Consider the following 14477-nt stretch of genomic DNA (forward strand, 5'->3'; position numbering starts at 1 on the left):
TAACTAGTGATTATGATTGATTGATTGATTGTTTTTTATAAGATAAGTTTAATGCTAGCTAGCAACTTACATTGGCTTCTTACTGCATTCGCGTAACAGGCAGGCTCCTCGTGGAGTGCAATGTAGTTAGAGCGTTGGACTAGTTAACTGTAAGGTTGCAAGATTGAATCCCCGAGCTAACAAGGTAAAAATCTGTCGTTCTGCCCCTGAACAAGGCAGTTAACCCACCGTTCCTAGGCCGTCATTGAAAATAAGAATGTGTTCTTAACTGACTTGCCTAGTTAAATAAAGGTTTAAAAAAAATGACGGCAGGAGGAGAACAGGAGAGAGCTAGGGTGAATATTGGAGGCAGAGAGTCAAACCTGGGTTCAAATACTATTCAAAATCATTTCAAATATTTTAGCTGGGCTTGATTGAGCTTGCCTGACACAATGGCACCAATGAAATAGTAGCAAAATGGCAAAACCCCAAACATCGCCTATCTGGCACTCCAGACAGACTAGCTCAAACGCTCTAAGTATTTGAACGATTTCAAAGTATTTAAACCCAGGTTTTACTGAAGGCAGAGTGAATATGAGGGCTGTGCTAGGAGTCTATACACAGTGGGTCTGCTGCCTTGCCTGAGTGGAGCAGGCTGCCTGCAATTAAGGTGAAATCAGGGAGAAATCTGCACTGCCTTGATAATGAGCCTCGTCTGAATTATTAATGAGAAGCCGTTCCCCCGGGGAACTGAACTCCCACTGAGCTCATCAGACGCATGTGAGCTCTCTCTCTCTCTCACACACACACACACACACACACACACACACACACACACACACACACACACATACACATACACATACACACACACGAGTGAGCACAGACACATGCATGTAAGCGCACACACACCGAGGTATACAGTACGTGCACACATATACATAATACCACAGGAGGTTGGTGGCACCTTAATTGGGGAGGACGGGCTCGTGGTAATGGCTGGAGCGGAACGAGTAGAAAGATATCAAACACATGGTTTCTATGTATCCACAGACTCAAGCTCACCGACTCAATCATAGACAGACCAAGTTACTCCCAAGCACCGACAACATTTCATTGAACACAATAGCAATATGCTATCAGCTGCTGCGTGGACCTTTGTGATTTATCCATGTAGTGAAATGGGCTCTACAAATAAAATGTATTGTTTTTCATGTTCAAGAAAGAAGAACGGGAACGGATATCCAAATGAATAGCTCCCAAACCAACCCACGCGCAAGTCAAAGGGCTCGTCCGTAAGCATTTCACAGTAAAGTCTACACCAGTTGTATTCTGCGCATGTGACAACTAAAATTTGGATTGAATTCAGCAGAAGAGAGCTTGATGTGGAGCTTGAAATCGACTTGAAGGACATCGTTGCTAATATTTGAGTCACTCCCACTGAGACTCTTCTCCTACGGACAAACAAGATGGCTCCCAATGTACATACATTCTCTGAACCACATACAATGGAACTATAACCATAAATAAACTGCAAAAAAAGTCAATTAGACTGGACTCTGTATATCAGTGCAAAGAGTTGTCTTACCATCTTCACATTCACATACACACACAACGCACACACACACATCTACATTCACCAAATCCTCCAAAACAAAGCCTTTTGGTGAGCGAACACAAGCCAAGTAGAAGGATAAATATTTGGTTTGGGATGAAAATAGAGCTGAGGGACTGACCACATCCACATCCAGCTTTTATTGGGCACAATACAAAACCACCGAAAGGACTAGCACTCTCAGTGTCTCTTTCTACTTGTTGTTTCGTTGGAATATAGGCCTAGTTGCGGATGCCTGCCGATAACTCATTGTGCACCCAGTCAGTTAGCTGGATGGTTGGATCATGATGTATACAGAGAGCAACACAAAAGCAGGCCTCCCCCTCTTCCCTCTTTACTTCCCCATCCAACCCTGGCAGGGTAGAGAGAGAAATGTAGAAAGAGATGTGCTTTCTCAGAGGATCCAACATTGGCCCAATGCTGAGAACAGAACCCCCCTCCCCCATCCCCCCTTCCTTCCCTTGACTGTGGACGTTCCAAACTCATAAAGTGCCTCGGCACACCAAGTCCCAGGCTGTAAAAGGCATCAGCAAAAGCATTTGACTCTTACCAAACAATGCCACACCTCCCCAAAGAGCCAATCCACCACAAGTCCAGCAAGTTTCAAAACAAAGAAAACTACCACATCTACAATACTTTCCCCTCTCATCATACCCCCACCCCACCCCACAGGCCTCACCACCAAGAACACAGTGTTCTTCCATGGGTGGTGCTCCAAGGCACAGGGATAGTGTGTGTCTTTGTGCGCATGTAGGTATGCATGGTAGGAGCCAGCCCAGTCAGAGGGTGATGATGAGACACTGCAGGAATGACGATCCACTGAGCCATATTTTGTATTTATTTTGAAATGAGCAGAGTCCACGTCCTAAAGACCTAGCCTGACTCACAACACTGCCTGAGAAAACTAGAGAAAAGGGGGTTTAGTGTGGTAAGTCTCAACATGGAAACCCTCCAAGTGAGTGACCCAATGTAACTAGGCCTGCGTCCCAAATGGCATCCTATGCCCTACATAGTGTACTACTTTTGATCAGAGCTCTATGGGACCTGGTCAAAGTAGTGCACGAGATAGGGAATAGAGTGCCATTTCCAACATATTTTGAATGATACAGTTAAGGTTTGGGATAGTGTTCAAATTGAGGGCCTAGTAGGGTTGCAAAGGATCGGAAACCTTCCGGGGAATTTGGGGAATTTTGCTTAAATTCATCAAAAAAGTTAGCTTATAACAGTTAACATTTTTGTGGGATACACTTAAGGCAATTCTAGGTCTTGTTGCATATTTTGGATAAACTATCCCCAATTCAAAACCCTCTGCATGCACAGTGCATTCTTTTCCATCACATGTACAGCTGATTCTCAAGATCTTGCACACTAATGAGATACTATTGAGCCCACATTATGACACTGTCTGAGCCAAGGACTACATACTTTCTGGTAAATTGTGATTACAATACTGGGTGGGGTGAATGTATTTTATTTTATTTGACATACATTATGTTTTGTTAACTAGTAATTAGTAGCCTACAGCAAAGTGTGTATAAATAATTTCTATCTTGTTTACAATTTCTGCTAGTTAGTTTTTACTACCATGTGGTTTTAGCTTGTTTGAGCCTGCTAACTGAGGAGTGTTAATCCACCTGTTTCCATACATATTTCATTTTAAAACATGCATCTTACAAAGGAGTTGTTTAATCTAACTGCTTAACTATTTATCTGTACATGGAATAGTAATAGGTTTTCTTTACTCATTTTTTTCTAATCTTTACAGGAAAATGCCACGGGCACTATGTGATGTGTGGAGAAATTACACTGCAGCTAATGTAGAAGGAAAAGCTGTGCACATTTGCAAATACTGTGCCAAATCATATGTGAAGAATGCAAGAAAGATGCAGAATCGTCTGGCCAAGTGCATAAAGTTCCCTCAGCGCTCACAACAAGCAACATCTGACAAAAGTCCCTCTACTTCTATTCGAGGTGAAAATTATGAATCAGACACGTTATCGATAGCAACAGCTCATGATCCTCCTGGAATCAGAAGTTTTTTTGACTCATGGGAGGAATGTAGTTAGAGAAATGCTGATGAATGTCTTGCTCAAGCTGTGTATGCATGCAACTGGTTCACCTTGATGCTCACAGGCAATATGTATTGGAAGAGATTTCTGAATGTTCTTTGACCAGCATACACCCCTCCAACCAGACATGCTTTATCTACTCATTTGCTGGATGCAGAGTAAAACAGAGTTCAAGTGAAGGTCAAGCATATCACAGAGAAAGCAGACTGTATTGCAATCATTTCTGATGGGTGATCGAATGTTTGTGTGCAAGGAATAATTAACTACACAATCTCCACCCCTCAACCAGTATTATACAAGAGCACAGACACAAGGGACAACAGACACACTGGTATCTACATTGCAGATGAGCTGAAGGCAGTCATCAATGACCTTGGACCACAGAAGATATTTGCACTGGTGACAGACAATGCTGCGAACATGAAGGCTGCTTGGTCCTACCCTCACATCACACCCATTGGCTGTGCTGCTCATGCATTGAATCTGCTCCACAAGAACAACATGGCACTGAAAACAATGGATTCACTCTACAGGAGAGTCAAGGAAATGGTTAGGTATGTGAAGGATCATCAAGTTATAGCAGCAATCTACCTCACCAAGCAAAGTGAGAAGAATAAGAGCACCACATTGAAGCTGCCCAGCAACACCCGTTGGGGTGGCGTTGTCATCATGTTTGACAGTCTCCTTTAGGGGAAGGAGACTCTCCAAGAAACGACCATATCAGTCTGCCGATATAGACAGTCCCATTAAGAGGATCCTCCTGGATGAAGTATTTTGGGAGAGAGTGGTAAGCAGCCTGAAACTCCTGAAATCTATAGCAGTAGCCATTGGACGGATTGAGGGAGACAATTCCATCCTGTCTGATGTTCAGACTCTGCTTGCAAAAGAAGAAATCTGTACTGCCCTGCCTACTTCACTGTTGCTCCAAGCAGAGGAAACTGCAGTTCTGAAATAATCAAAAAGCGTGAAGACTTCTGCCTGAAGCCCATACACGCCGCAGTGTACATGTTGGACCACAAGTATGCTGGCAAGAGCATCCTCTCTGGTACAGAGGTCAACAAGTCCTGGATGAGGGCAAGGTTCTTGGCAGTCTGGCGAAGTACACTTCCATGCAAGGGCTTTGGGATGGAGATGCAAAATGGCAGTCGTGCCAACATATCTCATCAGCCACCTGGTGGAAGGGACTTTGTGGATCTGAGACTCTTTCCCCTGTTGCCTCCATCATCCTCCAAATCCCACCAACATCAGCTGCCTCAGAGTGCAACTGGTCCTTGTTTGGGAACACACACACCAAAGCACGCAACAGGCTGACCAATACAAAGGTTGAAAAATTGTTGGCCATCAGGGAAAATGTTAGGCTTTTTGAGCCTGATAACGAGCCATCCTCAACAAGGTTGGAAAGTAACAGTGAAGATGAGGCCTCAAAGACTGATGTTCAAGAGGTGGACATTGAGGAGGTCCGGGGAGAAGACATTGAAGCCTGAGAGGAAGACAACCAAAGCTTTAGTTTCTAGACTATCATTTTACAGATGTATGTAGGAAACATTTCTGTGAGATGCGATGGATCATTGGGGATCATTCAATATTCCCTTTCTTTTGTGTTTCAGTGAAATCATCCCATGTGAAGAATCAACTCATTTAATTCAAGTTCAATTCGTAACAAAAAAATTTGTTTTATTTCTATTGGAAGGATTTAATCATTTGCAATTATGTCTACTTATGATAAGGTAAAAAGTGTATGTTTCTGTCTCCATATGATATGGTAAATATATCCATAGGAAAACCCATCTACATTTAAAAGGAATTAATATTAATTCGCATATATTAGCGTTAATTCCCATATATTCCCGTTAATTCCCACGGAAAGTTTCCACCTCTGAATATTGCCCAAATATTCCCAACCCTAGTGCCGAGTACTGTGATTGAACACGCGACCCTCGGTGCTCGCTAGCAAGTCGCAAGCCTACTTGATGGTAATAGCGCTCACCATTGCCCCTATTGGATGGTTTTGAAAGCATCTCCCGACGTCATGGGGACCTGGACGAATGTCAAATATCGCCTTGGATCTGGAGTGACCTGGCTGGTGTGTGCATGCATGTACATAACAGAGAGTGTGTGCCAAGAGAGAGATACTGTATAAGGTGTTCATAATCAGACATCATAAATCTATCCAGATTGTATCATCTGTGCTCTCATTGTGTGCATCACTCTCTGTCTCTCTCAAATTACACAATTCCCCTGAGCCAAAAGAGAGGATAAAATATGAATCAGCTGAAGTCTAGAATGGTTTCCAGTCTTCCACCCGCAACACGGACGCACACACTCACGCGCACACACTCACGCACAAACTCACACACACAATCAAGAGTTATCAGTCTCCTTTCTGTGCTAAGCTTTTACACACAAAGTCATAGACATACCCTCTCACACACAGAGACAGCCATATCCCTCTTATTTCCCAACTTGAGTGTTTCTCTCCCTCTTCTGCTAAGGCCTGTGTGTACTGACAGCACTGTGAGTGTCTGTACATCTCTCCACAGACGTTGGCACACATGTCAGTGTCACGTTTGTAGAAATCAATAACTAAACAGATATTATCCAATTGACTTTATCCCCTTTAAGAGTGATGACTATCGTAACACTGTAATGTGATTGTGTGATCGTCAGCGGACACCAGGGTCGTGTTCATTAGGGCAGGCAATGGAAAATGTTCTACAACGTTTCGCAACAGAAACTTAAAATGAGTCCCTCCCTGTTTGTCATTTTCGTTAATTTGATGCCTAATGAATACAACCCTGTCATTCCAAAATGTCAAACAAACAGCCCAAACTCACTCAGATGTCTTCACTCCCCCTCTCCCTCTCCTCCTGTCTCTTTCTATTTCCCCTTTTTCTTCTCTCCACTCTCTCTAATTTGGCTGATTTCTGTCAAGCAGCTAGCTAGCGGTTGACCCTATGCCCTCTTGGTCCGCTTGATACCTAAAGACACATTATAAATAACAGTCTGGTCACTTCAGATTAGACCGTCAGACTGACGCACTCGCTCCGACCTGCCTCGCAATCCCTTGGCATCTGACTGCCTGCAGCTTACACACACACACACTGACACACACTGTGCGACACACACACACATATACCCTAAGTAGCACATAGAACAACACCCATTCAGAGACCCCCCCCCCCTGCAGGCATTACACACACAAGCACAGTTAAAACACACCGTTATAGACATTAGGAAGTCAGCGGCAAGGCACCATTCTCTTCAGTGACACGCTGTCACACCAATCAGAGGGGCCAAACACACACGTCTATAGAATGAGACAAACCCTCCCCCTGCAGTATCCCCCACAAAGACACAGCACCACCACTCACTGGTGACCCTGTGTTGTGTGTTCTCAGCATCATGTGTGTGTATGTCCTGCGTGTGCTTGCACTCATACGTGCGCGTGTGTGTGTTCATTTCTATGCCTGTGTGTGTTTGCGTACGTGCGTGTGCGTGGCCAACACCACAAAGCATCATAAAGCCCACGCACTACAGTAGCCTCCTCGAATGAGATGATTAGGTTCAGGCCAGGGCCTCAGATTCCAGCCTTCCTAGAAGTCAGAGGAGCAGGTATTTATAGTCAGCAGTTGTTTGTTGCCAGCACTGTCTAGGACCAAGAGGGAATCCGGTGTCCATTCCAGACCAAGAGAGAGAGGAACTGGAAGCTTAAAAGACTACCTGCTTTTGGACCAGATTAGAACTACTACATACAGACCTCACTTAATAGCTGTCTGCCTGTGCCTCTCCATTTAGCCGACCCCTCCCCCTCTCATCCTCCTCCGCAAACCATACCATTTCATTTAATTTCATCAGCGGCTTACCAATATTTTTGTCTTTTATCTTTTTTTCCTTCTCCCGCAAACAAAACAAATAACTAACTTGTTCCCACATCAAATGCTTTCGCCTTTTGATTGAAATGGGAATGCAGCGTATGATGCAAGAAATCTTATCCAACTCTCACACACACACTCGCACGCACCTTATGGATAATTAGGGAGCCTGATATGATTGTGTAAGTATGCGAATGTGTACGGGGAGGGAGATAGCGTCTACAAACAACTGACTCATAATTTGGACTGTGCTGCGAGTCTGCGACAGTATTCGCATCAAAAGCAGTTGGCCAACAACTGGACGTTAAGCCCTTGCACAGTCCATCATTTAAAGTGATTATTGACTATACCATACATTTTTATTACATACAAACGACTGCTATACGGACGATGGGGTTGTGTCGCGTTAAACACTGTCTCCTCAGGCCTGAGTACGCGAGTGCTTCCTCTAAGTGTATGTTTTCATTACCTACCACGTCTCTCAATGAAACCAGGCCAAGGCTATTACTGCAATTATGCCTTGCTTTAAAACAACTTTCCTAAACACCTTCATTACCTGGGATGGACCGCGCCTCTCCCCTCGCACCGTTCATAATAACCCTGGTCCTCAGACTTTCTCAATCTTCCAGGGAGTCAAACCCCCTAATTTGCCCGTTTCGTAACTGTCGGTCTCGCTGACTGGGTGACACTAGGCTAAAGATAAAGCTGGGTTGTCGCTTAGCGGTTAAAGTCTGTTAGCTATGTCAATATGTTACTATTCCCTCTGCTAAAATGTGCTGCCGGAGTCTCCCGCCTGTCATGAGCCGCCAGAGTCTCCCGCCTGTCATGAGCCGCCAGAGTCTCCCGCCTGTCATGAGCCGCCAGAGTCTCCCGTCTGTCATGAGCCGCCAGAGTCTCCCGTCTGTCATGAGCCGCCAGAGTCTCCCGTCTGTCATGAGCCGCCAGAGTCTCCCGTCTGTCATGAGCCGCCAGAGTCTACCGTCTGTCATGAGCCGCCAGAGTCTCCAGTCTGTCATGAGCCGCCAGAGTCTCCCGTCTGTCATGAGCCGCCAGTCTCCCGACTGTCATGAGCCGCCAGAGTCTCCCGTCTGTCATGAGCCGCCAGAGTCTCCCGTCTGTCATGAGCCGCCAGAGTCTCCCGTCTGTCATGTGCCGCCAGAGTAGCCAGTCTGCAAGGAGCCGCCAGAGCCGCCAGTCTGCATGGAGCCGCCAAAGCCGCCAGTCTGCATGGAGCCGCCAAAGCCGCCAGTCTGCATGAAGCAGCCAGAGCCGCCAGTCTGCATGGAGCAGCCAGAGCCGCCAGTCTGCATGAAGCAGCCAGAGCCGCCAGTCTGCATGGAGCAGCCAGAGCCGCCAGTCAGCATGGAGCAGCCAGAGCCGCCAGTCAGCATGGAGCAGCCAGAGCCGCCAGTCAGCATGGAGCAGCCAGAGCCGCCAGTCAGCATGGAGCAGCCAGTCAGCCAGGATCTGCCAGAGCCGCCAGTCAGCCAGGATCTGCCAGAGCCGCCAGTCAGCCTAGATCTGCCTGATCAGCCAGTCAGCCAGGATCCACCAGTCGGCCAGGATCCGCCAGTCAGCCAGGATCCGTCATTCGGCCAGGATCCGCCATTCGGCCAGGATCCGCCAGTCAGCCAGGATCTGCCAGAACCGCCATTCAGCCAGGATCTGCCAGAGCCACCAACCTGCCTGAGCTTCCTCTCAGTCCTGAGCTTCCTCTCAGTCCTGAGCTCTCTTTCGACGGAAGAAAACCGTAACACAAAGTTTTGTTGTTATCTGGTAAATATTGTATATCTAATAAGGTGAAAGAAGTATCATACAAACTCATTCATAGAATCGACCCTGTAAATACCTTTATTATACACAGGTTTAAAATAGCTATTGATAACAAATGTGTATTTTGTGGTTGTGACCCAGAGACTATTGACCAATTATTTTGGGACTGTTCTTATGTCAGAAGATTTTGGTGTGAGTTAGAAGATTTTATGTTAAAATAAACAACTATTACTGTTAATTTGAAAGATTCTGATATTACGTTTTAATTTTGATCCAAATGATATGGACCCTGATTTAACTTTCATTGTAAATGTGTTTGTCTTTCATGGAAGATTCTTTGTCCATAAAAGGAAGTGGGCAGAGACCAAACCCCTCTTCACATTATTTAAGATAGAATTGAAATATTATTTTTGAAATAATCAATAAATGTAAAAACAAAAAAGCAATGCACACCATAAAAGTATGTAACAAATTGAAAATTAATCTTGATAGGGAATACCCCTGTCTGTTAGGTTTATGTACTCTTGTTTGTACTCTTGTTTGTATATATCTCTTGTTTGTATATTGGTATTTGTTGTGTACATAATAAAAAATGTCTGTTAGCGGTGCCACTGCCGTCGAGGTACAGGGCGGGGATAACAAGGGCTAAGCCACCTGCAGACACACCTTAGCAGTGCTCACTTAAATGGGCTGGACTTAAAGAGTTAAGAGTTAGTCAGGCGCTTGGTGATTAAGGCTAAGCAGACTAAAGGACTGAACTCGACATACTCCTCAACTCGTGACTACCTAAGTGCACCCTGCTCCCTATGTAGTGCACCACTTTTGACCAGGGCCCTTATGGGATTGGGCGCCATTTGGGACACACCCAAAGGCCTCTTTTAGAACCAGACTACAACAGGTGTTTATGTGAAGACGACCGAACTCCACAAAGAGAGACATACAGATCATAAAGACAAAGTCGCGTTTAAATGGAAAAGAAACACTTAAAACCCCAGGCCTCCAAGCATTTCTCACATGTACACCAATAAAGTGTTGGTTCATTGCTATGAGCCTGGTTGTGAAAGACGAAACTGACACTTGCCAAGCATGAAATACCTGGTAGGTGATGAACTGACATGTGCGATTTTCACTCTTTTATGGGGTGGTATTAGTGTAGTCTACTTGTTCTGGTGTTGATTACTAGCTGTGGTCCTTTCAAAGCAGCTTTTTACGGCTCGTGTTCAAGGCTAGCTTTGTTGAACATTGCAATGTCATGAATAGAGCCCACATTATTACTGATTCTACATGTCAGAGAGGCATGTTAGTTCTACGTAAGATCGGAACGCTCCACGACGTTGTGCCCTGCTTAGCCCGCCCCTTGTGATACCCTGCCCTAACCATGTCGATTCACAATAAGTAGTGAGCAATCAAACTAGCCCTGATGATTTTCTCATATGTTTTGGAGCATCTCACCGTTAAATTGTGAGGGTAAAACCATCACAACATGTACATGTACAGTGGATGTGTTTTTATGTATATACTGTATACACCTGTTCTATTCATATACTGTCCATAATGGGGCGGCAGGTAGCCTAGTGGTTAGAGCGTTGGACTAGTCATTGAAAGTAAGAATTTGTTCTTAACTGACCTGCCTAGTTAAATAAAGGTAAAAAAAAGTATTATAATAATAAGGTTTCTATACACGCCATCATATACATATACACTGAGTGTACAAAACGTTAGGAACACCTTCCTAATATTGATTGCACCTTTTCTTGCCCTCAGAACAGCCTCAATTCGTCGGGGCATGTACTCTACAAGGTGTCGAAAGTGTTCCACAGGGATGCTGGCCCATGTTGACTCCAATGCTTCCCACAGTTGTATGAAGTTGGCTGGATGCTATTTGGGTGGTGGATCATTCTTGATACACACAGGAAATTGTTGAGTGTGAAAAACTCTTCAGCATTGCAGTTCTTGACACACTCGGTGCTAATATAACTACTACCATACCCCTTTCAAAGGCACTTAAATATTTTGCCTTGCCCATTCACTCTCTGAATGGCACACATACACAATCCATGTCTCAATTGTCTCAAGGCTTAAAAATCCTTCTTTAACCTGTCTCCTCATCTTCATCTACAGGTGACATCAATAAGGGATCATAGCTTCACATGGATTCACCTAGTCTGTCTATGTCATGGAAAGAGCAGGTGTTCTTAATGTTTTGTAAACTCAGTGTATATTTTTGGGATTGTTAGGTATTACTTCACAGTGGGAGTTGGAAACACAAGCATTTGGCTGCACCTGCAAAATATGTGTGCACGACCAATAAATATTGATTTGATACGATCACACAGACAGAAAAAGAGACCATGACTGTAGCTTTCAAAACAGCCTCTTAGGAGGGAACCAACAGGAATGACTGACAGCAAAGAGGGGAGGGATACTACAGTCAATCCCACTGCATGCACGACAACGGTTCAAACTGCTGTGAATTTCACAAAGGTTCTAAAAGGGTTCTTCTGATCTACAGGAACGAGGGTTCTACATGGAACCTTTGGGAACCTTTTTCATACAAAATGTTTCTTTGGAACCTTGTGTTTATGAAAGAAAGGATTCCAAAAGTTTTCTTCGTTGGGTGAAAATGCTCTATCTGGAACCATAAAGGGTTCTTCTACCTGGACAAGTATTGTGGTGTGGGTTTATAAAACTCTCCCACCTGTGACCTCATCATGTCTGGACCTCAAGATCTCCTCTCTGAGAGGTACAATATCAACAGCCACACTTGTGCCTCTAACTTTCCTTGTTACTTTGGGATTTTATGTTCTTAACATTAGCTTGTGTTAATGAAGAACAGCGATAGGAGTGTTACGGCATAATAATGAGGCTGATACAGTGAAATGGGCAGACATCCCGGAGAGGCTGCTCTAGGCTGCTGGCGAGACAGGTGGTAGTCTGTGTGTGTGTGTGTGTGTGTGTGTGTGTGTGTGTGTGTGTGTGTGTGTGTGTGCGTGTGAGAGTGCGTGTCTGGAGAAAAGCCCCTTTTGAATAGCCTAACCCCTGGGCACAGACGTCAATTCAACATCTATTCCATGTTGGTTCTATGTCATTTAATTGAAATGACGTGGAAACAACATTGATTCAACCAAGTGCCCAGTGGGTATTTACACCATTGACAGCTGACCAGCTACAACTACAAGTGTCTCTCAAGTGACACCTTAAAAAGAGAGTATAAAGTAGGTGTACAACAAATATTTGAAGTGAGAATCTATTTTTAATTGGCTATATGCCTCTGTCTAGGGCCTACTTCTCTGTCTCACGCACATGGAGATAGTGTGAGAGAGAGAGAAAAGAAAGGAGAGAGAGAGGAGAGAAACCAAAGGAACCAATATAAAAATGCATGCCATGTGTGCATTTTCATGATCATAGGCTGTGGAATGGGGGCGGTTACTCATTTACTGTATACACGTAGCCAAACCAAAGATGGAATTATGAAGGTATGCACCGTGCTTTTCCAACCTCTACCCAGCTCCATTCCATGTTGCTGTCAATGGTAGGCTACAGTCCTTTATTGATCAGTGCCATTGACGCGAGGGATAATTACATGGCACCATTCATGCGTAACGACCCTAAAGTGTGACATGTGGCAATGTAATATACACTACATGTGCAATAATGTAGCCTATAGCCCAGGAATAGCATACCCAATGTTGTCTTGGCTGAGACTTCTGGTGTGTTTAATATCGACATAAAGTATTATATATTATAACAATTGTTAGACATGCGCTTACCTTCCATCCAGCTGAACTATTACTGTCGCCCTTATCCTTGAAATAGGGAACATAGCGGACCATCCAATCATAGACCTGTGAAAGCGTGAGTCTTTTTTCAGGGGTGCTTTCAATGGCTCGTGTGATAAGGTCCGCGTACGACTGGTTACCCCATGCGTTCCGCCGCGAGGATTTGGCTTTGCGCAATTGTCCAGTCACATCAAGTGCCGCGCTGGCCAAGCATGGGTGCGTCGCCCGGATGGGAGCCGGGGCAACTGCTGGATGCTTCAGCTCCGTCGGCGTGCCACCCATTCTCCCCGCTCTGCACGCTGAAACGGTTAGATTGTCATCTGGTTCCACCTTGATGGTGGTCAGTGGAAGACCCCCATTGACCTCCTGCACTTCGGGGAAATCCTCCGGACAAGGCAGTGGCCAAGTGCACGAGCGAGGCCGACTTTGCGGCTCGAAATCCGAATCGATATCAACCTGATGAGCCAATTCGTCGTCCTCCATCATCAACATTTATCCTCAGTTGTGAAGCAATAACCGGGTTAGAAAGAAATACAATGCCTCCACTATTCCCGTATTGTCTCCAATACTAGGCCTACTTCAAGCCGAAATCCGTCTCGTGACGAGGATATTACAGTCTGACTCAATAAAGTAACGATCAAATCTCTGAGAAGCCGGCTGCTGTGGAGATGGATGATTTTGAATAGCTCGTCTGCAGTGGGCTATCACCGACCCGCATGTAACGATAAGAGTAGCAATAATAGTAACAATAATCGTTCTCCCATTTTACCTGAAATAAAACATGTTCAATTGGGGGAATTGTGAATTGCCTACATCTCCAGCAGCTAGAGTCAATCCAAATGCATGACAGTGTCAGTTCATCCGGCTGCAGCAACAGATGATACCTCATATAACGAGAATAGAGATGCAGAGAGCCGTCGAAAGGATCCGAAAAAACATTAGACAATGATCATTTTAAATCAACAGGATTGTGCAGACAGCACAGACAAGCGATGATGTGTGATTATCGCAAATTATTAAATATTCCAGTCTTCACGGAATAGGCTGGCAAATGCAAATCCATTCACAGTCACACACAAACGATTCCGATTTCAATTGCAATGATACTTTTAAAAAATCGGGTCGCATGTGTCTTTTAAAAAAGCGACACACTTCCAGACATTGCACAGTCCAGCATCGGTCTGTTTGTTGTCCACTTGATAAATAATTGTAACACACGTATTGCTCGCCTCTAGTATTTCTAACATGTAGTCAGTCTATCTCCAATCTCCTTTTCTTACTCTCAGATCCCCTCACATGTCCTCATTTAATAAAACTCGTTTCGTAAATGTGAACTGATGACGCGCTGACGCTGTGGTGTGGAATAGATGCTGCCATTGGATGGCGCGCA

The 14477-nt window shown here is 44.7% G+C and overlaps 1 protein-coding gene across 1 annotated transcript in view; it reads right to left on the reverse strand.

The window, feature by feature from the left end:
• Window positions 1-14477, reverse strand: part of LOC109901491 (forkhead box protein O6-like) — a 41102-nt gene extending 26625 nt beyond the window's left edge. The window contains exon 1 of the mRNA XM_031786577.1: window positions 13079-14477. Within this exon, the coding sequence (XP_031642437.1) occupies window positions 13079-13579 (501 nt within the window). The 5' untranslated portion in view covers window positions 13580-14477. The remainder of the gene's footprint in view (window positions 1-13078) is intronic.

Source organism: Oncorhynchus kisutch, linkage group LG13 (assembly GCF_002021735.2).
Source record: "Oncorhynchus kisutch isolate 150728-3 linkage group LG13, Okis_V2, whole genome shotgun sequence".
Lineage (NCBI taxonomy): Eukaryota > Metazoa > Chordata > Actinopteri > Salmoniformes > Salmonidae > Oncorhynchus > Oncorhynchus kisutch.